This window comes from Strix uralensis, chromosome 15 (assembly GCF_047716275.1).
Source record: "Strix uralensis isolate ZFMK-TIS-50842 chromosome 15, bStrUra1, whole genome shotgun sequence".
Classification (NCBI taxonomy): Eukaryota; Metazoa; Chordata; class Aves; order Strigiformes; family Strigidae; genus Strix; species Strix uralensis.
In genome coordinates this window covers 3345734-3372914 of record NC_133986.1, presented here as the reverse complement: position 1 = coordinate 3372914, position 27181 = coordinate 3345734, and the positions used below count along the sequence as shown (strand labels likewise).

The 27181-nt window shown below is 40.7% G+C and overlaps 1 protein-coding gene across 1 annotated transcript in view; it reads left to right on the top strand.

The window, feature by feature from the left end:
* Window positions 1-5344: 5344 nt before the first annotated feature.
* The window catches only part of KIAA1549L (KIAA1549 like), an 84327-nt gene continuing 62490 nt past the window's right edge, over window positions 5345-27181 (top strand). Inside the window, exons 1-10 of the mRNA XM_074885143.1 lie at window positions 5345-5363; window positions 9517-9849; window positions 12691-13305; window positions 14681-14793; window positions 16298-16517; window positions 17523-17656; window positions 19979-20141; window positions 23102-23161; window positions 24736-24887; window positions 26351-26522. Of these exons, the coding sequence (XP_074741244.1) occupies window positions 5345-5363; window positions 9517-9849; window positions 12691-13305; window positions 14681-14793; window positions 16298-16517; window positions 17523-17656; window positions 19979-20141; window positions 23102-23161; window positions 24736-24887; window positions 26351-26522 (1981 nt within the window). The remainder of the gene's footprint in view (window positions 5364-9516; window positions 9850-12690; window positions 13306-14680; window positions 14794-16297; window positions 16518-17522; window positions 17657-19978; window positions 20142-23101; window positions 23162-24735; window positions 24888-26350; window positions 26523-27181) is intronic.

Genomic DNA, 27181 nt, shown 5'->3' with positions numbered 1-27181 from the left:
TACATGTCCTTCCTGGCCTTCACCTCTTTATCCTTCATTAAAGTCAGAGGCCACAGGCAGTGGAAAGAGCTTGAGAGTAGCAAAAGACATTGTGGAAACCTCTGTCCTTATATTGATCCTGTATACATGGCACTGCTGAAACTGTATCTCTCCTTAGAGAGGATTAACTTCTCTCCTGGTTACCTTGCTGGGATAGACCCCAAAGAGGGTCTGCCTTTGTGTCTTCCAGGGCAGGCACAGGGGTGCCCAGCGCACGGTCTCTCTGTCTGCCCTTCATGTCTTGGCCTGAAATAGTCACTGGAAAACACAGAGAGCTCATCCTCCCCTGACCTTGGCGCTTGCATGTGCATTACATTTAGTAACTGTAACTTCAAAGCTCTGAAATGGATGAAATAACTTGGAATTAAGAAATTTTAGGGTTGTTTGGACACGCTGTCAGGCATTTGGGTCGCACACTGCTTGGCTACAGCCACATAAGGTACCCTTTCATAGCTGATGCCTCTAGTACATACACATAACAGGTAGAGCTGATGCTGTGATAATCAGCAATTCTTGGATTTCATTTTCTTCTCTGAAACTGTTTTGGTCTATAACGTGCAGTACTCCAAGAGCTCTCTGCTCTTAGGTTTGCTCCTATGTAAAATGAGCAGCACTCTGAGTAACACTCATGCTCAATTAACAGTAGCAGGGGCTAAAGATCTTGTGCCACCAACCTGCTTGTTACGGTCTCTCTGCTGCACCAGAGGAACATGCACCTGCACGTTGGTGTTTTGGTGTCCTGGCTTAGACTGCTGCTGATGCCCTGATGCGGGTGCCCCCCCTCCGGTGAGGGAGTGGTGTTTTGGGCAGGGTGGCAGAAGCTGCTGCTGCCACTGCAGTGCATTAAGTGTGTCACCGTCCTAGTGCTGACAGAGCATGGCCCAGAGGGTCTTCCCCACTTGTGGGTTACAGCCTCATGTTACGTGCAAAAAAAGATCCCCCTGAAGATGTGCTTGGTTTGGTGACCAGAAAGCTTTTTGGCTCAAGGGAACATTCACAATTACCCAACCAGCATGTCAAAATATATCTTATTATGTAATTTGGTGCACAGTTCAACCTTTTGAAAGCAGTGTTGTTTCTTTAAAAAAGTTCTGGAGACAATTTTTTTTTTTCTTTGTTGAATAATCTACATGGCTTTTAGCAGAGATGCTCTTCAGTCTACACTTGTATTTGATTTTGCAGGGACAGTTTAAACTCTTTATTAAATAAAGCTTCTGAAAGCTTTATTAAAGGAGTAGCTTCTAGTTAAGAAAATACATTTGTATTGCATATAATAAGAAAGCTGTACTATCATTGACTTGTAGCTACTAGTGGAAAAACTAAGCTGAACCCACATTTCCTGTACTTTGCTGCCTAACTCCCAAAGAGTCTAAGCAGATCAGAGTTTGGTCCCACAACTCTTCTGATGCTCATTCAGAATGTGGTACCACTATTGCAGTCTGTCCTAGCTCTGGAAATTGAATAAAGTCAGTCCTCTAAAAATGTGACTTGCTTAAAAATCATGGGATTTTGAAGTGTTTTAGTTTTCTTCTATCCCATGACCACAAGAATTCAGAATTTTCATGTGAAGAATGAAAGCTGAAATACTAATACAGTCTGTTTCACTTAAGGGATATTTTTTTTCCCCCTTTAAAAAAGCCCCTCAAATATTGTAAGACTCAAGGTAAAATAATGAGAACTGGCAGCTTTGGTATTGCACATTCCCAAATGACCTTGAATTTTTTTTGCTACATTGTTGATTAAATCATTTATGCTGCTGCTAGCAGTGTCTATATAAACTTCCCTGAATAAATGCAATTCCTTTACAAAAGTTTATATAAATGTGGGTTTACAAATAAATAGATAAGCAGTGTGCTAAAGCAGGCTGTCAGGCTTGTAAAAGCATTGATCCTAAAAGTGTTGCTGGATAAGCGATAAAAAATTTAAAAAAAAAGTCATTCCTTCACTTATTCTGTGAATAATCTGATAAGCAGAAACAGTAACAGGTACATTCAGTGGGAGCAAGGACAAGAGCCCCCATAGCACATTCTGGTTTCTATATGATTACGTGCAATTATGCTGCAGCGCTGCGTGGTGATGAAGTCCTCCTCTGCCATGCTGCTCTTTCCTGCATTTCCTAATGATCCGGCTGAACATCTGCTCTGTCAATACAACATGCAGATGATGCAGCTGGAATTGCCGGTGGCAGAATTGTTTCCTCCACAACCGGAGTGTGTTATTTTACCCTGGCTAATCTGTTGTCTCTTATACTGCTCTTCACCTCCATCCCCGCTTGCTGGATGCAATTAAAGCATCCCGGCGGAGCTGCCTGTGTGGCAAAGGAGACACGTTTCACCCCCAGGCGAGGCTGGTACTTGGTACAAGTCGCACCAGTCTGCTGGTTCCTGAAGCAATATTGATGACAGCCATGAAGCATTTGCAGGCTCATCTCTGCTCTGCTCTCCCGAATCCCAGCCAGCTTATGTTTGGGCTGGGTGAGCAATGAAGGCAGGACATGTTGCAAGAGGGAAAAAAGTACATTTTCATTGCAGCCCTATATTTTTCATTTCATAGCTAAAAGGTTGCTCTTGATGCAAAGCTTTGCTGCTGGTGCATTTCCCTTGGTACCCAGAGGGAGTTCTGTCTGAGAGAGAGGGGAAGGGGCACAAATAAATGGTCCTGACAGAAGAGACTGCTGCTTTGATTTTCACATGAGCAAAAATAGGGTTGTGCAATTGAAATGACCAAATGTTGTGTCCAAACATTTTTTTGTGTTACTCATTATGAACTTCAAACTTTTGTTTGCTGAAAAGAAAACTTTGTGCTTATGGTATGTCCTCATACAGTTTTTCTCACTGAAAAACTGTTTTGTTTAAAGAGAATTATGGTGGTTTGTGGACAAAATATTTTTCCTGGTTGTCAAAAATAAATTAGTAATAGTTTTCCGGTATTTTCTTCTAAGATCACTGGGAAGAGGGCTTTTTTTGACAGGAGATGGTACTTGTAGCTGTTGACTACTACAGGTAGGTAGAGGCTAGGATGTGAACAATCAATCTCAGGTGCTGGAAAGATCTGTGTTTGAATCTTCCAGGTCAGGATTTTAGGTTTGGAAAGTCAATATCCAATTTGAGAAAAGTTACAAGTGAAACAAATGTGAGAATCAATCTATTGAATTACTGTAAACTTTTCACAGAATCTGCATAAAGGAATTGATATTAAGGAGGTCAGAATAAACAGAATTTATTGTGCTCGTTTATTCACCTTCACTCTTTCGAGAAAGTTAGTGCGATCCCAAGGAAGCAGTTTTCCTCACCTCTCCACCATCCATTCCTGCTGTAGTAGCTGTGAGTTGACAGCTGCTGAAAATGCACGTATTTGGGTTCTCCCTTCCACTGCACTGACTGAGCCAGGCAACCCCTCTGGGCAGGTTCCTCTGGGGGCCAACCCGAGCCCCACTGACCACAGAAACAGGTATGGCTTAGGGGGGTGAACCAAGGCTCAGGCTGTGTGTTTACAGGTTAAATGTTATGCAAAAGGTGTGAAATCAGGCTGCAGATGTCTTGTGGATTGGTGCCAAAAGTGAGACGTATGGGATGCATAGGTTGTGATGTAATATTTTCATCAATGTATGGCTGGAATAACAGATATTATGAAGGCATAATTAAGTTTTACCATTCTGCACAGTAAACTTTTGATATGCTACATAGCTATTTTTATAAATACTTGTGTCTTTTATTGATAGCATATTTCATATCCTTTGACCTGTGAAATCTGCATTCCTTGTGCCATTTTTCCAATTGTAAACTCTTAAGGAATAAAAAAAAAAGTCATTTTAGGAAACTCTGATGTGGCTCAGATGACATACATGGTGATGCTGTCGTCAGGCTTAATATTCTTCAACAGAAGTAAATTGTATAACCCTGTGAGAAAGGTGGTGCCTTTTTTCACTGGTGTAACAGATTCTTCTGTTTATTTCCATATCGTATCCCATATCAGTCACATCTGACCTTTGATCACTCAGTCTCTTGTGGTAAAACAATAATAAGCAGGAAATGTCATACTTGTGAGAAGGAAAACAAATATGCATTTTTTGATATGATAGTGGCATTGTTTTTAAGAGGTGATGCAGCCCTAGGATAGTGCTATCTATTACTGGGTAGACTGGGGTAAACTGGTAAATGGTGTCTCTCAGCAGTACTTATCTTGTAAGTAGGTTGTTATTTTTACGTATGTTTGTAAGTAATTGTGTTTCTCACAAGCTGATTATTTTTTTTAGTTATCGCTGTAATCGCTTTGCCTTAGGGCTGATTGATTTAGACCTGTATAAAATCCAGATTGCCTATGTAGTTTAATGTTGGGATTTCCACTGTGCTTTAGATGGCTATAGTTACTCTTCTGTAGATACTATTGTATTGTTAAAATTTAGCCTTTACAACAGTTAATAGCAGCTGGGAATTATTTTTAGTCATATTTTCTTTGTCTCAAAGTAATAATTAAAGCAAATTAATTTGAAAATTGAAATTCTGTCTTCAGTATGCTGAAGGCTATGAAAAGATATATACCTGATGTATAATGGGAAGTTGTCTTGGTCAGTCATAGAATAAAATTTTTAAATGTCCTCTTTATTAGCTTCACTCTTAAATGTTACTAATCCAAATGATCTGTGAGTAATGAAATGGAGGTCAAGACAACAAAAATCTTCTGTTGTTGAAGATACCTTTCAGCTGATATTTTGTATTGGCTCAGAAGTGGCAAAACAATATTTCTTGACTGCCACAACAGTGAGGGAAGCTCAGGATAGTCATTGTGTTTCCTTCAGTAGAATTGTAGGCTGTTAGTCAGTTGAGGATCTCAAACGTTTTTTTAGCCTTTTCATGGAGGGAAATGTTTGAATCCTGACTGTCTTTTGTGTTGTTTGTTTGTTTTTTTTTTTTTTTAAATTCAGTTGGAGCTGAATTCATTTTGTGAGCATGTTAACAAACATACTCATCTATCCTGAGAGGAGCTCTGCTGCTGGGCTCCTACAGGCTTCTCTGTGGCTGCTCCTCTTGCTGGTTGCCTGCCATTGGGCCGTCAGGGCAGATGAGAGAGTACGTGCTGCAGCATCTGCAAAACACTCACAGTGTTCGTTATAGATCTTTGCCTTATTATGGCATAAAGCAAACAGGACCATGGTTTCAACTATTAGCAGCACAGATAAAGCAATTCGATCTCTTCATATACTGCACTGGTGCATCCCCACCTTGAGTACCCTGTGCAGTTTTCGGCACCTCAATATAAGAGGGACATCAAACTATTAGAGTGTGTCCAGAGTAGGGTGACAGAGATGGTGAAAGGCCTCGAGGGTAAGACTTACAAGGAACAGCTGAGGTCACTTGCTTTGTTCAGCTTGGAGAAGAGAAGGCTGAGGGGTACATAACAGTCTACAAGTTCCTCATGGGGGGCAGCAGAGGGGCAGGTGCTGATCTCCTCTCTCTGGTGACCAGTGATAGAACACAAGGAAATGGAATGAAGCTGCATCAGGGAAAGTTCAGACTGGACCTTAGGAAAGCTGCTTCACTGAGAAGGTAGTCAGTCACTAGAACAGGTCATGGCACCAAGTCAAGGAGTGTCTGGGTGGTGCTCTTGGTCTATGGTTTAGTTTTAGGTGGTCCTGTGAGGAGCAGAATGCTGGACTTGATGATCCTTATAGGTCCCTTCCAACTTGAGATTTTCTATGATATATAGATCTTATGGACAGGGCAAATAGACAGGCATTCTCATTAGCCACTATCTTTTTTCAGGGGAGATTTCCAGTAAAACAACCAACTAGTTGTCTTACTAGAAATAACCAAACTTGTGTGAAGAATAATATGCAACTGTGATGTCTCAGGAGCAGGGGCAGAAGTTGGACAATAAGTGAGACTTCTTGCTCCAGAGGTGCAGAATTCATTATCCTTTATTACTGTCACAGGTTAAATGTATGCATTACCTTCAACCTTTGGACAGGTACAGAGTGTGGCTATCCCTTTTACTTTATTAAAGGGGGTTGAGGGGAGATATTGGTCATCTTCTTGGTTGCTGCCGTGCTCTTCTCTGGTCCCTGTTACTCCTTTAGGTGTGCACAAAAGGGCCCAGAAATTATAAAGCCACGATGTTCTCTAAACTGGATCAATTTTTAACTTCCTGCTGTGGCATATTGAAGATGTTTCTCATTATTGCAAATGGAAAGATCCCTAATCAATGATGGTTGTTGTAATGAGGTTACTGCTAAATGGGTTTTAGGATTGTTGGAGGTGATGGTTAGTCAGTAGTCTGAAGTATGAAAGAATAACAAGTAAACCTGAGACATGAGAAACAGCTACTGGTATGTACAAGCAATGCCTCAGTGCAGAGTGCGTGCAGGGTGGAGTTCTCATTGCAACTTTCATGTTGATTTGAATTGGTTGTCTTCTCCTTTCATCAAGTGTTCTCAGCTGTTGATAGATGTAGAAGTAAAATATTTTCCCAAGTCTGCTCTTTTCTGTGGTACAGTCTTGGTTTGCACAGTATTTGATAGGGATCTGTAGCTGTTGATACCATCCTACCAATTCTCAAGCAGAGTATGTACTACATTTTAAATCCATGTATTGGGCAGATAGTTTTGCCTTTTGCATGCTATGTCCAGTTACTACCAGGATGTTGAATTCATGGCAGAAGTTTGAAATAGATACTAATAGTGTTTTTCAGTAAAGGTAGAATCAAAGAAAATTTACTGCAGTGGAGTGCCAGCATTGTATATCGGTTTCAGAATATTGTATAATTTTTTTAAACCTTTGGTAACTCAAGAACTTTACTTCATTAATGGATGTAAACAGAAAAACTGTCAGTTGGTATGGAATGGAAGAAACAAGAAGCGAATAGTGAACATTTTTATTCAGTGTTTTATCATCTTTGCATTATTTGAGCTTTACTACTTGTCAAAATGTGGTAACATCAATTCAGTGGTTTTTTTCAGGTTTATATTGTCTCTCTGTTCATAATCATTCTCATTAAACCAAAGTGTGAAGAAATATATGAGGAATAGTGCAGATTGTGTGTGGATTGATGTTGACAGATTTTGCTACTTTAGAAAGCAAGAAAACATTGATTTGTTTAATTCCTCTTTAGGACTCGCATTTGCTAAATGTTAGAAGATATCCCATGTGAAGGCTTTGCATTCACTTTTCAGCACGGCCTTTCAGTTCAGAGGTGAAACAAGACAGTTTGAGGTGTAACAGATCAGGTAATGATGACTTCATCAGCTGAGATGACCTCACAGAAAATTAAACTGCAGATTGCCTAAGGCCTGATTTTGCAAAGCACATCATCTAGTTGTTAATTTCAAGCATATGTTTGAATCCATTCTAGTTGAGCAAAATACATGTTGTCTTTCCTACCTTCTGTAAAAAGCTGCCTGACTAACAGGGAAGGAAAAGCCACCAGAACACAGTCTAAATCACAGTGTGCCTCCCAACATATGGTGGAGCATGTAGAATATCAGAAATGAGGCCACACCAGTCATTTAGGACTCTGGTCCCCCAATGACACATCAGCAGTCATGGTGCAAATACAAAAGCATTACTTTTATGCTGCAAATCTCTCCTGGTGGGTCAGGTTCCCGGGCGGACCCTGCAGCCTCCTGTCCAGCTTGTTGATCTTGTGGTGCAGCTTCATAAAGGCTAATTGGGCTTTCCCCTTAACCTGTTTATCTCTTGTTGCTGTAGGTAGCCCTGCGTCTGCCTACCTTTGCTTTTCTCCAGAATGCTAGTGTGTGAGTTAGCCTGTGTTAAGTGAAAGGTCTGGGGACTGTTTTGGTTACTAGGAGGGCAGAGCTCTGTTCTGTTACCCATCCTAGAGCTGCTCACCTAAAACAAATTGCTTTTGGATTCTATATTCATTCTTGCATTTCATTAATGGCCATTTCAATAATGGCCATTCTTCATCATGGCTTAATAAAGCTCTTAAATACAGGGATAAAAGGGAATCGTAGAATCAAAGAATGGTTTGGGTTGGAAGGGACCTTAAAGATCATCTAGTTCCAACTTCTGTTCCATAGGCAGGGACACCTTCCGCTAGGCCAGGTTGATCAGGAAGATCTGTGTTTTGTTTGTTTGGGGTTTTTTGGTGGGTGTTTTTTTGTTTGTTTATTGAGTTGTTTTTTGTAGAGTGAAAATGCCACGCTGAACATAATTCCAGCATGTTCCTGTTGAATGCACACAGGAGCCTGAAGCAGCTATTCAAATCATCTACTTTGGCCTGCGCATATGGATGATGGGCGGTGTAGCACAAGGGTATCGCAAGAAAGAAACTTAGCTTTAAATAGGTGCAGCGTGACCCATTTTCCCCTCTGGTGTTCTGCTGCTGGCTCCTGTTCATGTGGGCTGATCCCCTTTGGTGCTATTGGCTCTGTTGCCCCTTGGGTTTGTTGGTGGCTGGAAGTAATGTCCAGCCCATTTTATAACCATGTATCTCAAGGCCTGCCCCTGCTTAGTCTTGTGTGCCATTACACTGGGGTTATTCATAAGGGTATGGAGGAGGTTGGCATTCTCTGTGCCTGATCCAGATGTGCTGCAGTTGGAGGGCAGGGACTAGCTCTGTATTGTGCCTCTGTTTAGCTATGCAAGGGGACACAGCTTGGCGTGGTAGCAAGTGCCAGTAATGAGTTTAGATCTATTATCTTGAGCCGGGGAGAGGGGAAAAAAAAGCCCCTTAAATTTTACTCTTGGGTGAATCTTAATCTTTAAATTAGTAAGGAATGAGAGATTTCCCATGCTACAATTTTAGAATAACTGTAATCATTTTAAGAAAACAAAGCCTAGGAACATTATGGTGTTGAATGTAGACCAAACTGGTCTTTGAAATGATGCGTTGTACATCTGCATATATCAAAAAAGCAGTTTAATTTCCTAATTTGTTTTGGATCTTGCCCCCCTTTCCTCATGTTCATCCCTGTTTTATTTTCTTCCTTTTGTGTCTATAATTGCATGCATTATTAGAACTGGCAAGATGAGCACCTCCAGATGCATCCTACAGGAACCCAGCCAATGCTGACTCTATTCCCATGTCAGACTGCATGCCAAGTCAGTGAAGCTTGGTTGTGTAAAATCTATACCCTTTCAACACTTCTCCTCTACCCATCTTCTCACATATTTTGACAGAGGGTGACTGATGATAACCTCAAGGCTTAAGGAGATGTCTTTTAGTATGTTGAACCATCCCAGTTAGAAGTAGTATTTTGGAATAGTACGGTCGAGGAAACTTTCCTTATTCTTCTGTCAGATGAAATGACCTGAGGGGTTTATAATCTGTCATGTTGTACCTTTCACTGTTTTTTGTGGGTTTTTTTAACTCTCTCTGAATTTTTATGTCCTTTGAATACAAAAAAAAGTTCACTAATTTTACTAAACATAATGCATTCTGTGTTGTGATTTGTTGCAGCAAGACAAGAACTCCTTCCTTTTGGGGAAGAATATACTAATTTTATTTATTATTTTACAGGTATCAGGCAACAGCATATCAATGTTGCTCCTTCTACAGGATCTTTTCCTAACTGGAGATCTAGACTATCACCAACACGGCCTTCCACAGAAACTAAGACTCCCTCAGTGTCTGATATTTCTATGGGACAGACTTTGGAGAATGCAAACTTGCTTCAGATGATAAAAACAACACTGACTGGTACACGTACCAGGACTTTGGATCAAACTCATCTGTCACCCACTATTTATCAAGGTAGTGGAAACAGTGCATCCCAGGAACCCGCTGAAGTTTCAGCTGAGTCGCCTCTGAGGTCATCGTCTCAAGATGCAGATGAAACAGCTGCTGTATCAGGTTTGCTTCAACTTGGTATGTTTGCCACATTGTCCACTACACCATCAGTGACACATTTGAGTACAGATGTGCCATTTCAGCTAATACCATTAGAAACACCCTCCATTTCAAAAGAAAGCACATCAGGATCAGACATGCTTGCTGCCGTTCCATCAGCATCATTCTCCTCATTGGTAATTCAGTCACCTCATACCATTAACTTTTCTAAACCAGCTGTACTGCCCATCAAAGTGCCTTTGTCTGCAGATCCTGAAGGTTTCTTCAACACAGATTCAGCCAGCTCACAGGTTAGTGAAAGCAGAAATAGTCCTCTAAGCATGGTCACTGTAGTACATCCCAGTATGGTGAATCACAGAAAGGGTCCCAAGTTGTTTATGGGTACCTTGCCTTTCAAGCTCTCTGGATCAATAACAGTGCATTTCACAGAAATAGTGGGAAAAGGGTCTCCTTCAGAAAGGACCTCTTTTTTGTCTGTATACTCTGATATTCCTGTGTCAAAAGCATATCGGTCTTCCCTGCCAGGAACTTCCAGAAGCCTGACACGGTTTCCTATTGAGAGTACATATACTGTATCTTCTACTGGAGTAAAACCAGTCAGTCAGCCGTTTAAGGCAATGTTGACTGACAGAAATAGTGATATCACTCCTCTGTCATCAGTTTTTCAGGATAAAGCAGAGGTTCCTACATCAGTCTTCCATCCTGTGGGTACTCCACATCTAATACTGCAAATGAGTCATCCTCAGTCTTCCACAGCACTGACTAATTGCACTACCAGTGCACCTTTCATGTCATCAGCTCCCGAGAGCCTGGCTGAGGTCTCCAGCTCAACAGAGAGCACGCCTTCCCTTTCATTGCCAAAATCATTTATTCCAGATGCAAAGCATGCTCACAATGCAGTGCTGCCAGTACGAGCATTTAGAAGCAAAACAGATTTTCTCTTTAGAAATGCGACACACTCCTCTTCAACAAGTGCAAGGTCTCCCTTGCTAACTGAGACAAATGACACCTTTACTAGGATAGCACGCAGAAACAGTCCCAGCGCAGCAGCAGTCGATGAGGATACTTTGCAAATCCCTCTGACTGTTTCCTCGCAGCACTCGGTGGTGGCTCAGAATCAGACTTTTGCAGAAGACCTGACTGATGGTGCTTATCAGGCAAGTGGCATGCGATTGCCAACTGTTTCTGCCCATACTCTCCCAACTTCTGATGGCTTTCCTGTGGCAAGAATAGCTCAACAGCCTTCCACAAGAGGGGTGACAGCAACGTTGTCCATGAACTTTAATGCTAATAGTGTTCTGCCTTATGGATCTCAGCTTTCCAAAGTTTTTCCAGATATCAAAACCAGGAAACTCCTCAAAGGATCAAAGATACTAGGTAGTGTTTTGGAAACAGCCATGACTAGTCCTGATCTAGCTGCAGGGCCATTAATTACTTCTACTACAGGCCTTTTAAAACCTGAATCTGCTATCACAAATACATCTGGTAGTAATACCTTTGTAACTGCATATCCTCCACCTGTTGATGCAGAAAGTCCAGACGTAACTGCAGGTGAAGACAGAAATATGAGAGTGTCCACTGTTGTGACCCCACATGCAGAATATTCACCTCTAAGAGCTTTAAATCATTTTACCTCTCATCAGGCTTCACATTCAGTTGATAGAAAGCTACTTGCTTCTGTTGTGCCTCCAGCGTGGGGTATGCTGCCATCATTCATTTCCATGACAACGGTGATGGACAGCCCTAGTTCCAGCTTTTCTGGGATTTCAAATGTGGACTCTGAAAGCAATTTAGATCCTGTCAGCTCTCCTGAAGTTGCAGCTTCAGCTTCTATGTGGACCAATACAGCGTTGCTATCTTCAGCTGACATTAGTATTCCTTCGGTAAAAACCTCAGTCAAAACAGCAATAAGAGAAGTTCCTCCAAGTATTTCTGCATTGGAAACTAATTACCATGCACCATACTCAGTAGTTTCAAGTCTGCAAAAGAAAATTAATACAAATAAGCAGCCACTTTTCTCCACCCCGTCAGCAAACTATATGTATGCAAACTCTAGTCAAAATGTTTCAAATTCACCCTTTGCTGGAATCAAGTCAAATAGTTTTCCAGAATTTTCTATAGATGCATTTGCACTGAAAACAACTCCTGTTCAGTATTCATCCCTTGCTACCACTTTGACAGTGCCTGACCCCTTGCAAAAAAAGCATGGAAGTGCAGCTGAAAGCATTGCTAATTTCTTTACTGTTGGAGACATTAATACCAGTACACACCATGAAGCACCTCTCCACTTACATGCGTCTTCTGTTAATGATACAGGGGCTTCCCCTAGCTCTCTAGAGTCACAAACAACTGATGCTGGAAAGATTACTTTACTGACAAAAACCTTAGGCACAACACCAATGTTGGCTTTTCAGCTCACTGGCACCTTGACTCTTTCATCCAGCAATGAAGACAGTGCCATCCACGGCATGCTGCCAGCCGGGTCCCCCTCTCCTGTAACCAAGCCTTCTAGCTCAACACTCTTGCACAGTTTTGTTATAGAAGATGACATCGGTTCTGGATATTTGGCAGAATTTGCAGATAACCAATTAGAGTCCTCTGGTTTTTTGGTTGTGGCTGATAAAAATCCAGCTACATTTAGTGTGGAGGAGTGGGACACAAGTGCTACAAGACATAGTTTAGTTCCCAGTAATATATCTAATAAAGCTACCAAGGGCATCCCATTACAAACCCCTACCACCAGTGCTCTGCAGTCAGTCATCATAACTTCTGTCCATGCATCACCAACACAACTAACTTCTCCTTTTTTGTCAACAACCAACTTTACCCATTCTGTCATTACAGTGTTATCTGGAGTATCTTCTGGTGCAATACCTACAGTAGGAACTTCAGAAGCAAAACCACTAACAAGAAAATCATCTCCAGCTTCACCAGTGCCAGCTTCTTCCTTCTTTTCTCTAGGCACTGAAAACACACCTTTGCCATCTGTGATGGCTTTAAGCACACCAATACTGACACTAACAAAAAATAACACTACCACAAAATTGACATCAGATCTAATCTCAGTAGGAACACATACAGATTTTCCTTTTGCAACAAGAAACACAACTGCATCACCTGTGGATGTGACAGCTATGCTCATAACACCTAAAAGCAGCATGGTCACAGCTTCCACACTGGCACCCACAGCACATGTGCCAAGGCAGATAGAAACAGCAGTAACTGACACCCAGAAGTTCCCAAGCTCAGAAATCACCAAAACGTCAACCCCATATCCACTGACAATTACAGCAGCTTTGACATCTATTACAGCATCAGCGAAAACAACTAGGCTTCCCCCTACTCCAGTGGAAAACACCTCTGCTCCTCCCGAAACCACCGTAGCAGCCGCTTTCGCTAACATGACAGCAGCTCCTCCCCTGGATTGCCGGCTCTCCAGGAACCTTATGGTTAAAACAGGTATGTGGGGCCACTGAATTTGCAGAAAGGACCTTGCTTGTCTGTGAGTGGGAAATACACTCAAGTGTCAAAGAATGTGGGGGCATTAGTGATTAATCTGGGGATGAGGCTGCTGCACTGACAAACCAGACAGATAAAAGCAGGGTAGCTAGATAGGAACAGCATTGGCTTTATTTGTAGCTTGGGTTTTACAAAGAATATGTCAAATGGAGTAATGAGATCAGGGGCTCTGAAGTTCAGTGGGTCCCTGCAGGGATCTAGCAGAACCACCTATGTGGAGGGACAGCCCCATATGACATGATGGCTTGGTCCCTGCTCTGCAGTGAAGAGTCTGTTACTGAAGAACATAGGGCAGTAACCTGCCTCAGTCTTTGGCCCTGTTTACATATGAATACCTAATTATGTTCTTCTATGAACACCTAATTATATTGTTAAAGATTAATTTGAAAATAATGTTTACTATTTAACTCCCACTTCAAAATGGGAGGATTTTGAGCTTTCTATGTGAACAGGATCACTTCTAGCTCTACTTATTTTTTCACAGACTCTTTTCCTTAGCTGTAAGGACTCTAAACTAAAGGGGTCTGGAGAGCTCCCTTGCCCAGGCTTAGTATGGACTCCTTATGGAAGCACAGTGCAACACCAGAAGATGTGTATCTTGGAGATCTTGGCAAAGAAAAATAGCTATGTGAAAGGGTTTATGACCTTGTATAGACCTGAATGATACTGGGGAAAATGAAATAAGCAGCTTTTGGACCTAATGTGTGTTTAGTAGCGACTAAGTATCTACATCAGTAGCATGATGAGTACGACTATTTCTAAAGATAGAAGTAGCTTATATACAGTGTATGATCAAAAGTACTTAAGTGCAGCTATAGAACTTTCTGCAAATTATAAGAGATAAAGAAAAAGCTAGTGATAATGTTAATAGGAAGTGTCCATACACTTTCTTTAAAAGTAAAATAATTGTAGCAGTGGAGTAACACATTCGTTTGTTTATTTAACTCTGGCCATGAAGGTATGAAACATGTGTCCTTTACATAGGCCTGCCTGGGCAGCACCAGCTGGGAATGCTGCACCAGGCTGTCCCCAGTCAATGGAGTGGCATCATACCTCACTCAGAAAGGCAGCATGGCAAAGACTTGTTGCTGAAGAAATTGCATTTGTTAGACCTCACTCTGGAAACGATGGGCTATTGCCATGGGATGATTGGGGATGCTGCTGAGCCCCTGCAATTCTTGCTGCCTTTGGAGCTGCTGCAAATCCTAGCTGCTTTCATGATCTCCACCAGATAGCCCAATGTAAAACAAATAAAAAAAGAAAACAGTAGCATGGTAATGTCTCAAACCAACATGTGGCTTGTGTTGTTCCACAGTTCTGTTTCTGAACACAAGGAGGATGCTGATCAGCAATGCCTTCAGGGAGAGCGTGAGAAAAGGACTCAACCAAGTGCTGAGACAAGCTTTCAACCAAAATGTCAGCGCTCAGGTAAGCATGCTTGGTTTGTCTGTGTGATCTCACCAAAACAGCTCTCCCACCAAGAGAATCCCAGCTGGCTGCCGTTCCAGTGACGTCTCTGGATGCAGGGAGCCTCTTGGAGGCGAGCACTGAGCTTCTCCTATGGAAAGCAGGCGTAGGTGGCACCCACTCTGTGCAAAAAAAATATAATAAGGACTGTTCCAAAGTTTTTACCACTTCATTTGATAAAGTAGAAGGGAGAAATGCAAATTTCTTTTTGGTATGTTCTATGAAATGACTGCTGACAGCAGTTTCCTCCTCCCCTTGCAGCTCAGGAACAACTGTTCAGTCAGCCAAGTGCTTCTGTGCTCATCCTGCATCAATGGCAAAAGCAGGGCTGGTAAATGGGGTGTCACTGCTGTCAGTCTGCTCCCAGGTTTGAAAACCCAGTACCTGACAAGTGCAATTCCACAGGGATGAAAATCCCAAGAAGGGAGAAAGCAAGTATTATTGAAAATAAATGAGGGACATGTGTTTGTCACTTTGCAGCTAAATTGCACAAACCTCTGCAGTGCTGCGTGTAAGAACAGGCTTAGGTGGACTGCTGGGGCACTCTTCTCTGCAGCACAGGTTCCTGTGCACTTAGGCAGGAGTTTGTTCTGAGTCCGAGGCTGAGTTATACTCCCTAAGCCACTGGGAAGGAAAAAAGTAATTTTGCTCAAAATAGAGGGCATCAGGTTGACTTCTGTCCCCATTGCTGCAAGCTTGGATGATGGATGTTGGTTTGGGAATTGTGTATTCCCGAGTCTCAGCAGCAGCAATAAAAACTGTCAAGTTTAGTCCCCCACCTTCTTGTAAACCTGAGAGAAGCTGCCTTTTTCTAACAGTGGGAGCCAGCTAAAACTTAGTGTGGAGGACCAGTTCCAGGCCTTACATTTCAGAAAATACAGAATTTTGAGGTAAAACTCATGTTTTGACTCGCAATGTGTTCATTCTTGTGGTTTGTCATTTCTACTCATATAGGGATAGCTTAACCATCTGGGGCAGTATAGGAAAATAGTATAGAAGAGACAGTTGAGGTTGAAGAATCAAATATTGGAAACTTTTGTCTTTCAAAAATCTGTCTCCAAACCTGCAGTGACAGACATATGCGCAAAATCAGTGAACTTCAGGTATGAAGGAGGAGCTGGAAGTTCCTTAGATTCTCTGTATTTTTACATTGATAAGTAAAATGTCCCAGTATCTATACGTGCATGAAGCCCAAGCCTAAATTAGAGGTATGTGAGCTGTGGTAGCAATACTGCACTGCTTCAGTTCGGAGCACATTTTGCATGGACTTGGGTCTAAAGCTCCCTGAAAAGTTCTGCTAATACTATGTCTGGTCTGACACTGACTGATCCTCTAGGGTTTATAGGGGATAACAGGATAAAAACCCTGCAAGGGAGCTATATTCTGGATGAGAAGTCTCATCAAATAGTGGTTGAACTGCAAACAAAATTAAAAAAAAATAAAAATGTTTCCCTGTGTGTTTTAGGTTGAAATCCTGGAGCAATCAACTAACGTAACAGTTGGTTACTATGTTACACGGGGCAGACTGGTTTTTATGCCAGCTGCTGTAATTGAAAGGCTTCTTGCATATGGCATCAGCAACGCCACAGCAGACATCAAGCAGCATGTACCACATCTCCAGTCCGTGGCGGCCCTGGCCTTGCCGTGGAAGCCCCTTCCCGCGTATCACTTCCAGTTGAAAACAGGTGAGCAGGGTCTGCCCGTCCGTGCCCCAGGTTGAGTGTGTGTTAACGGTTCAGTGCACAGGGACGATGCTTCTCCTCCCCTTTCCCACCCTGCCTCAGCCCCTGCTCTCCCGTCCAGCAGCAGGATGAACTCTGCTTTGGTTTCATGCGTTGACGTTCCTGGCGCGAGCAGGACAGCCAGTGTGTAGGTCCCTGTCCTGTGTGGTGCTCTCGGTCACCTCTGCTGGCACTGCTGTGAAGTGAAGTGGCATTGTATTAGGGATGAGTCACGCCAAGATGCTCTAGTAAGACTTGGTGTTGATTAAAATGGACTTTAATCAATGAGTCGTGCAGTAACCTGTGCGTTCCTTTTGAGAATGGTCAGATGAGAAACATGACTATGTGATAGATGTATGTATTCTTCTGGCTGGGCCCAAGGTTGCTGCGTCCCCCTCTCTGTACTGTAGCAGGCATCAGTGCAGAGCAGTTGCAGTGCAGCACAACATTATGAGCTATGAGAGCACAGAGTGCGCTGTAAAGCAACGTATTGAGTTGTAAAAAGATTTCTTATGTGTGTGCTTACATGTTTATATACACACACTTACTACAATTACCCAGTTAAGTATATTTTTTCCTAGCACAAACAGAATGAGAATCAATATTATGATTGATTATGTCTTGCAAGAGCAAATGACCTGCAAGATTTAAAAGTATAGCTTGTGTGTTAGAATGATTTCACTTACTGCCTGGCACTAAGTATTTGTACAGTGAACTGGTCTACTCTTATATATGACTGCAGAAACAATCTCTGTGAAGAGTATCAGCTGTAGTAATGCAATTTAATTCTTACATTTTGTCTTAATTCAGGCTAGTTTAGTGCAGTGCTTGGAAGACATAAACTGGTTTTACATGGCATTATTTTCACCTGTTTAACTTGTAAATTGATCACCTTGCTGTCGGACATTACAGGAATTATGCAACCAAGAATATTTTGTCCACATATAAATACATTGGTTCCTTTTCCAGAGCTGCAGTTTGTGGGTCAAACAGACAATATACAGTCATGCAAATTTGTTCAGACCATGGAGCAACGGTTACAGAGAGCATTTCAGGATGCTGAAAGAAAGGTCTTAAACACCAGCAACAACTTAACAGTTCAGGTACAATGTTGCTTTGCCGGTGCCTGTTGCCAAATTCTCTGGGTTATTCTTTCCTATGTATATGCTCGTATTTCAACATAATGTCTTTGATAGCCACTATGGAAGTAAGTTTATGCTTTCATCTGAAATAAGATTGTTTTATTTATTGCAGAAAAAGTTATAAATGCATGATTTATAGAAGAGTGTTACTGTAATTTTCATGAATTTGAATTTTACTGTTTGCAGTTAAATCATTTGAGTGAGATTCAAATAAAAATATATAAATTTTTCTTCCAAATTTATGTTTTTACTGAATATGTTATTCTGACGCAGAAGTTGCTCTTAGTGAGGCTATTCGGGTATAAAGATAGTGTCATGGATAGGTGTTTGTAAGATCTAAGTTAATGGAATATATTACACTTGCAGACCCAAATTCACTAATAAGGGCCTGATTTTTACAAAACTTTATGCTTAGTGGACCAACACCATTATGCTCTGTGCCATATTTCAGGAATAAATAAATTATCCTCTGGGTGGAATGTGTATTTGATGTATGATAAAACTGTGTATGGACTTGCACTCCTCAGAACAGTTTGCATGTAGCTTACCAGAAGGAGAAAATTGGCCATCAGAACTCTGCTTAGTTACTTCAGTACTGTCTCTTGTGAGTTTGTGTTCAACCTGGAGGAGCTCAGAGAGGCAGAAAAGTGCATGGCAAGAGATGACCTACTGCAGAAGATAAAGTGATTATCAACCCATTCAGTAGCTGGACTCATGATGCTGAGGGGACCTTCATGGTGGCTAATTTGCTCACAGAAGTAGTAGTAGATCTTACAAAACACTGAGGCAATTTTGTAAAGAGCCCTGGAAGAAAGTGGTAGTTGTGTTTTTTGTTGGTATTGCCAATTTAGGAAGTGATAGGATGGAGGTCTTGGAGGCGAGATATAAACTGGGAAATAAGAGGCTCAAGGGTGTGATATTCATGATAAATTTTTCTGAAATTATTCCAGTGCCATGCAAAGGCCTAAGTCAGTGCAACAAAAAATAATGGAAGGGTTTTAGATTAATAACAAACTGAGGAACAGTTCTGGAGCAGATGGAACTGATACAGAAAAGGTATCACCGCGCTACAAGAGTAGAGAGAATGGCAGCAACATGGGTGAAAGGCATGAACCACTTGCATGCAAGAAGAAATTAAATTTGCCTTTGTTCTCCAACCATGAGTGGTGTTGTGAATCAGCAGTGATCCTTTAGAGTTTCCCATAACGGAACTACTCAGGTTTAAATAAAAAGAAAAATCCTTTCTTAAGGTTTTGAAGATGGTTGGGTGTAACTAGAGAAAAAGTATTGAAGTTACAAAAAGCAGTTGGTCAAACATATAGAATAAAAAGTCATCAACCCTTTTTAAACTCAAGCATATAACTCATGGCTTAGATTATACCTGTGGGCTAACCTTGCACTGTGGAAAAGAGTCCTCCTCTTGCCCTCTGCTCATTCTCCAACTGTCTGCTCCTGGCCATTTGTAAGTGGATGTCAGCTAGGCAGACCTTTGGTCTGACCTCAAACTCTTCTGATGCTTTTCTTATACCATGTTTTGTGTTTTTACTTACTGATCCAAATCATAAAAATGGGGTATTTAAATAACATTCATGAATGCTGAATGCTGTTGGCTCTACCTACAGTATCAGTAGCCAAAAAACATCCCTCTTGTCCTAGGACATGACTTTTCTGAGAAAACATGTTTTTTCCACTCCTGCCTCACCTTTGCCTTTCTGCTTCCTGCATAAAAATGGTGTTTGAGGATGTGATCCAGTATTCACTAAATAGAATTGGTCCTTAAATGCAGACATCAGATCTAGGGTCAGGAAGAGACTGGTGTAGAGCTGAAGTTGGGAGGAAAGCTGGTAATCTTATGATGCTAGGAACAGAAGACACATGATAGCCCCTTAATTCGTATGGTAAAGGTGTAGGTCTACATAACTGCACTAAGAAGGCAGCAAAGAGAGCAAGACATACAGGCCTTAATACCTCTGCATCAAATACTGAACATTTTTTTTCTAATAAGCATCCTCAGTGTCATCTTACATTTCCTGATAAAAAACAGGGAAAAATATTTTCAGTCCTGACTGTACCTTTTCTGCCTGATGTAGTCCTCCAGTAGCTCTGCATGTGCTAAAGTAGGAATTAAAGTATCACAAACCATTTTACACAATCATGTTGAGTGAGCTGTATCTAATCCATTGTTCAAGTTAACTTATTCCCAGTTTGTTTGCACTGTTTTTTTTCTTTTTTCTAACTGAGCTGAAACACAGCTACACATTACTTCTTTTACCTCTGTTTCAGATTTTGAACACGTCTAATGTCTCCCAAGCTGTCACTCTGTTTTATGTAGTGAACAATCAAAGCACAACTCTAAATGGCACTATTTCCAGCAACCTTCTTAATCAGCTGTCAGCTGAGCTGGTGGGTTTCTATCTAACCTACCCACCTCTCACCATTGCAGAATGTAAGTATGTGCTTCCCAGCATGCAGCTCCTAAAGATTAGCCAGCGTCGGGCTCTTGCTTTGCAAGCACCATAAGGTTTGTTGTCAAGCTCACGGATTGTAGGTGTTTTGCTGACTGCTTTTTAAAATATTTTTTTTTTAAACAAAAAAAAATGGTGGATTAGGTGGGGGCCTAGTTCTGGGTTTAGTGTTTACTTCAGCTGCTAGAAACACTGGCAGATAATTAAGAAAAACACATAGATGCTGTCATTAATAAAAAAGTGCATATGGCAGGTTCCAAACAAAATAAAATTGTAGTTTTATGTAAAACAAACCACAGAATTTCCCAAGTTCTCCATTTCAGGAAAACTTAGCACAACACATAAAGTTCATCTTCGGCACAGCCTTTTACTTTTGTAAAAGACTCAGCCCCCAGTGCTTGCTCCTGTGGCAGGGCTGAGTAGCACGCTTTGAGTGTGTGTTTGGGTGGTGGGTGAGATCTATCTATGCTTCTCTGTTTAAGAAGTTGTTGGTGTTTTTGCTGAACTCCATCCTCAGTTTAAAATGTGGTTTAAGCACTTTAGCACCAATAATTTGCTTGCATTTCAGTTGTTATGAAGAGTCAGAGGTACAGAGAGCAAGAGAAGGTTGCGTGTCTGGGCAGCCTATGCAGCATATATGCTCTCTGACTCTGCATGCTAATTTCTCTAAAATTAATAAAGGGACAAGACATTTGATTATGGGGATTTTTGTTTAATCTGCTTGTTAAACTTGGTATGTGAAATTAAGCTCACTGTAGAGCCGGGTTATGCCGTCATTGAAGGAGATCAGCGCTCACTGGAAGTGAGAGGAGACAGGGACATGCTGGGGCGCATCAGCGCGTGGTACTGGACTCTGGTTAATGAAGGGCAGGCTTCAGCTGATCTCCCTGTGTGTAAATCTTCACAAGATGCTTATTAAATTTGAAATGCTGTGTTCAAATACCAGTAAAGATCTGGTTAGGCTTCTGGTAGCTATCAAAGTCCCTGATAAGGCTAAACCAGTGATGGAGTAGTTTGTAACTTTTCATTTCACAAGTATTGAAATAATTGGGCACATAAGGATAGAGCCAATTATGCCTTTATGACCAGAACATTGAACTGAGTGGATGTATAGCTTTAGGTAAAATTATTAAGGTGCTTGTTCATGTTCTGATTCTAAGAAAAAGCAGAAGGAGGCTGCTGGAAAGAGCATTGGGGAAAACACAAGTTACTCTTTCTGTCAGTCCATTTTATTTGCAAACAGCTCAACAGCACAGTAATTATATTGTGCAACTCTTCACCAGTTACTTGCACAATGAGCTGTGTGTGGGGTAAGTGGTCCCTCTCTGGTGCGAGGCAGTCGGGAATCATGGTTAACTCTGGTGATTGTGTGAATCCTTGAAAAAGAAGGAGCATATATTTTCTTGAAGCAGTACCTATCTAAATCAGATAATTGCAAACAAATAGGTGAGCCTGTCCAAAGAGTGCACTGTGTGTGGGACTCGTCTTCACAGAGCATCCAGGAGCACAAGGAGAAAGCCCGAGGAAGTTTTGATGATGGCTGCTGAGCTGAGATGAAGTGTTTGGCCTCCAAAATAAGCCTTTTGCATAGGAAAAGGATTATGGTGCTTCTCACAAAGGCAATGCAGGCATATACTCAATAGTCAGGAGCTGTGAAAGCCATTTGTCACACAGTAAGAGTCTCGTGTGGTATTGCAGTTCTCTGCCAATCCCCGCACATGATGAACTGACACAATACAGTCTTTAGCTAGTGCTCCTTTAACAACTAATGGCATATATTTCATTTTGGAGTTCTTGATTTTATTCCCAGCGCAGCAGGTATACTGCAAACTCATGAACTTAATGCGTGCATAGTGTTTATGGCTTCAGACTGATAGCGTGTCTTATGAAAATGTTTACCCTGAAAAGTGTTTGATGCTTATTCATGTGGCAGTGCAGTTGTTTCAGTTTATCAAACAAATACTGCTGCTGTTCTCAGTGTGTTATTTCCCAGTAGACTCTGGTGGCTCCTCCAGAGCCTTCACAGTCTGTTGCGGAAATGCACAGCTCGGGGCACGCGATGAAATCCCTCCTCAAAAGCAGTGACTGTGTGTAATCAGATGCTTTACAACGTTTACTATTTCGAGCCACTTTAGAGTTTAAAAATCAAGGTGTATCAATAGCAGTGTATCAACATGCAGGGCATGAATATTTTCTGAATTAAGTTCCAAGTATTAATGCCGTCTCTGTTGTGTAAATCTATTGGAAAAAATGCTGAGCTGTATAATGAATTAGCAGCATGTTGAACTTTACAGCCTAACGCACTTTGGAGATGGAAAAGATAACAAAAGGCATCAAAACGGTGAGCATCAGTTGCTCGCAGATGTAAACACATATGGTAGCAATACCTTAAATGGTGCAGAGTGAGAGTACCACACTCTAAGGGGTGTTCACAGTTTCGTTAGTCCATTTGTAATTCACGTGGAACTGCGCTCTGATTGGTGGAATCTGATCCTGGTTTATTTTAATACCATTTCTGGTTAAAACGGTGGTCTGGGTTAAGTACAGATTAAATCACAGAATCACCATAGAATGTCATCTTGTTTCCCCAGGGGATTATTCACAGGGAGGAAGCAGCAGAAATGTATATAACATACATGTGCGTATTACTGATCACTTTTAGTAATGGGCAATCCTGGGCTTTGCCCCAGATACATCTGTTGCCAAAATATTGGCTGGTTTGTTATGTTCTACTTTGTATGGCAGTCAGTGCCTGTACTGTTTGCACTCGATCCCCTTTTTCGGACAGAAGAGAAATTTCAGTCCTGAAAATCATACCTCTAGATCTCCTGGGCCATAGTTCAATTTTATTTACCAGTGTCTGGTTAACCAAAGAGTTTTGTGACATACAGTGTGTAGGATGTTGGAATATTATGACATAATTTCAACTTTTATTTTAAAGCTTTGGAGTATCCAAACCTTGATGTCTCAGAGTCAACTAGAGACTACTGGGTGATAACAGGTACTTTTAAATCTCCTTTTCTCCTCTATGCACTTCAGATAATAATTTTTAGTGCTCGATTATGTAAACACATTGGTGCAGTAATTTTACACAGAAACAAGTGGCTGCCCACTGAACCTTCCTGCTGCATTCAAGTGGGCAAATGTATTTAACATTACGCTGGGGCATAACTGTGATTCATCATCTTGAACAGAGATGTCTCCTGTGTCCAACACTCACCTCAGAGTTTATGCCACTTTGGTTTAAGCACTTCTGAGAGCATCGCTATCTTCTCAGAGTTTTAAAACACAAATAGCTGCTTCTTTTTTTTTTTTTTTTCCCTGAGACTTGGATTTAAATCTGAAATCAAAAGAGACTTGTAGACATAACCCAGCAAGAAAGGTGATCTATTAAACTGAGGAAGTTTGTTATGATTTGCTGACTCTCGGGGTCCAGGAATTTTTGCATCTTTTCACCTGAAACATTAAGCACGTAACATTCTGTTGGTGGAAAAGAAGGTGCAGAGAATGCTATTAGGCTTCAAAATACTTGTTTTATCACAGTCATTTCACTGGTATCACATTCTCATTTCACAATCATTTTGACTTTAGAAGTGATAACTGGGCAAGAAAGAGACCCTTTCCCCCAGACATCTTTAAGTGAGTAGGCACTTTCTAATTGGTGTGTCTGGACCTGAAATTGTTTAATGCTCAGGAGAGCAAGAGAAAAGGAGCCTGGCATGAAAAGGATTAAATTCTACACTCTGCTTCCAAAAGCTGTGTGATTTGGTACCTGTGATATCTATTAATAATTTTGAGATAAAAATAAATTTATGCAGAGATGATGATCCTCTGAAGGGTGTGGTACAGCTCCTCCCCATCTGGACCGTGTGAACCCAATACTCCACTTCTTGCTTTTCTGCACATCCTGCAGTGGAGTATTATTGATATTACCATGGAAACACTGTTTTCAGAAAAATCATGATGGTCCCAAAAGATTTGTGAAATAGTATTGAAAAATCATACATATGTATGAATTAGTATGCCATATCACTTTTTTGAACTTCATGTAAATTCAGTGTCTTTTAAATTTTACATTCATTTATACTTAAGAAACGTTTATTCGGTTTTCAGTGCTCTCGAACATATGATATTTTGTTTCCAACTGAGTTGTACAAAATCCTAATTTCAGATTTCAAAACTGCTGGATGAAAAACTGGTTTAGTTAACAGGAGCATCTGGCAATAAGCATAAAAGCAGGCAGCTCTCAAATAGGTTTTAACTTACTTTTTACATTGAAGATCATAGATTAGATGTTTCCTGGAGCCATTTTGGTAAACTGAATGCCTAAGAAAGTTTTTGGAGGATTTTATTCTCTAAAACATCGTTGTTGTTATCCAAGAAGAACAGTGCAGGGGCTGAAAGAAAAGCATGCTATATCCCTGTCGGGAATTACTGAGGGATTGTAAGAGTATCCAGCTATTTTTCTTCTAAGCTAGTTAGTACATCCCTGTCCCAAACTGCCCTGCAGACCATCTGTTACTTTATTTGTCCATGTAAGATGTGCTGATATGTGATTTTTCTCCATTCCCACAGTTATTCAAGGGGTGGACATTGCATTGCTGGGACTGAACAACCAGAGCTTTGCAAGATTAATGGAGCAGCGTTTGGCCCCGCTGTTTATGATGTCCCATCAGCAAGGAAGGAGATTCAAACGTGCCACTACTGTGGGCAGCTACACTGTGCAGGTGGTCAATGCGACGTTGGTTTGCCTAGATATGTGTGGAAAAAAGGGATTTGTTTGCATGTGTCCTGTCTCAATTTGTGTTAAAAAAAAAAAAAAAAAGTTTAACTGGGTTGAGATTTCCTGTCTTTTTTCATGGATATCAAAACAGTGAGTGCAAAATGCGTGGCATTACTAATGGGTTTCTTTTTCTGCAGTCAGCCATGTTTGCATGCCTCTATCTTCTAGAAATTGCCAGTAGTTCATCAGTGTTGATAAATATTTTCTCACTGATTGCTATGAGGATTGGTACAAAGTACATATTCTAGTGAAGAGTCTTGTATTCAGCATAATTAAGAGTTCCAGGCTTTTGTTCATAAAAAAAAGTTTCCTAGGTCTTCCTTTCCTAGGTAGCTCAATAAAGCTAGAACTTCTTTAGTTTTTAGTATTTTTTAAAAAAAAAGTATGAAGCAATCTTTATACAAAGGTTAGTCTTCAAATCATGTGGCCACAGATCACATTATGAAGTAGAGATTTCAATCCTGAGTAATTTATTAATCATCTTTCTCTTATTTAGCAACATTTCCCATTCAGTATTTTGATCATATCTTGTTTTCTCACTAATTTAGCCGACCTAGTTGTGGGGGATTCAAAGAAGATCTGTCTTCAAAAATTGCATGACAAGTTATTGCTTTTTTTTGATTATATGATGTTTTTCAAGAATTGCTTTTTGCAATATAAAAATAAGTTACTACTTTTCTCATTTGCCCACAATTCTGTGTGTTTTCCCACTGAAAGAATTTAAAAGAAGGAACAGTATTTTACTTCCCAAAAATGTGAACCTTTGTAAAATTTTCCATGAGGACATGACATATTTTAGTCCACAATATAATGGTGAAGAATCACAAAACTACTTTTTCCTCTCATCATTAGAGGTGTTTGACACTTCCTCTACTCTCAGGGAAGATAGAGGTACAACGTAAAAATTCTACTGGTGTTCTGCAGAATAAAATGGAAAAGGCATGGTTCTCTTTATTGTCAGCCTGGGATCAAAAATAATGAGTATAGAAGTAAAATGTGAGGGAATTTTTCAACTGCAGTATGCCAGTAAAGTATAATTTTTAATATTAGGACAGAATTTAAGAGCTCCCACTTTACGCGGAGGACTGTAAGGTCCAAACATTTGATCCTTTCCTCCTTTTTACTGCATGCTTTTCTTAGTATAGAGTTTTACCTTAGGATTATGTTTAAAATTTTTTAAGCCAGCAGTCAGTCCTCACTAATCTTAATAGCCTAGGCTATGAAGGGGAGAAGCTCTGATCCTGTGAGAATATTTGCATGCAGTTTATGGGGTCTTGAAGGAGTTCCCTGTGTGCACTGCTTTCAAGTAGCTCCTGGAAGGTTTTGCAATGGTATAATACAAATACAGTATATTTCTCTTTCTCTCATTTTCTTTTTTTTTTTTTTTTTTTTTTTCTTCCCTGAAAGATGGTAAAAATCCAGCGTATTCCAGGACCCAAGGAGCCGGCTGAACTGACATACTATACTTTATACAATGGGAAGCCTTTGCTGGGCACTGCAGCTGCCAAAATTTTGAGTACTGTTGACTCCCAGCGGATGGCCTTGACACTAGGTTATGTTATTCAAGTTCAAGCTGATCGTAAGAGTTCTCTTAAAAATTCTGTGGTTTAGTCCTTAATTTCTTCTACTTTTTTTTTTTTTTTCCTTGTGAAATCACCAGTGTAGTGGGGGAAGCCTCCACTGATCACACAGACAAATTTCAGCTGCCCATTTCTAAGCAGCTGCTTACATCAGGCTGCTCTTTTTCTTGTGGAAGACAGACTAATCTTTTATTGTAGTAAATCAAAGCTATATACCAACTATTATTTAGCCAATCACTGTAAACTCTACTGTACCACTAGTTCTACACACATACAGCTCTATGAACTGAACAACTTTATGGAACTGGAAAGTCAGAATTAATTCTGATGCTAACAAAACCGTGACACCACAGGCTAATGACTGACGAGGCTAAACTGCTATTCAAATAATTTGGCCCAAAGTAAAATGTGGGGGCTATCAAGATGTCACTTAATTTTGACTTGTTCAAAATAATGTAGATTATGTCTATCTCGAAGGGATTATTTTTTTTTAAATAATAATTTTCACCAAGAACTTTGTAAAGTGCATAACATGGTTGTTAAAGATATTGTTTAGAAACAGATCAAAAGTTGAACAGAACTACTGTGTGTATGGACAGTTTTCAGATTCAAGATATGGTATTATCATTCAGAATAATGTGGCCAAGAAAGTTATTCA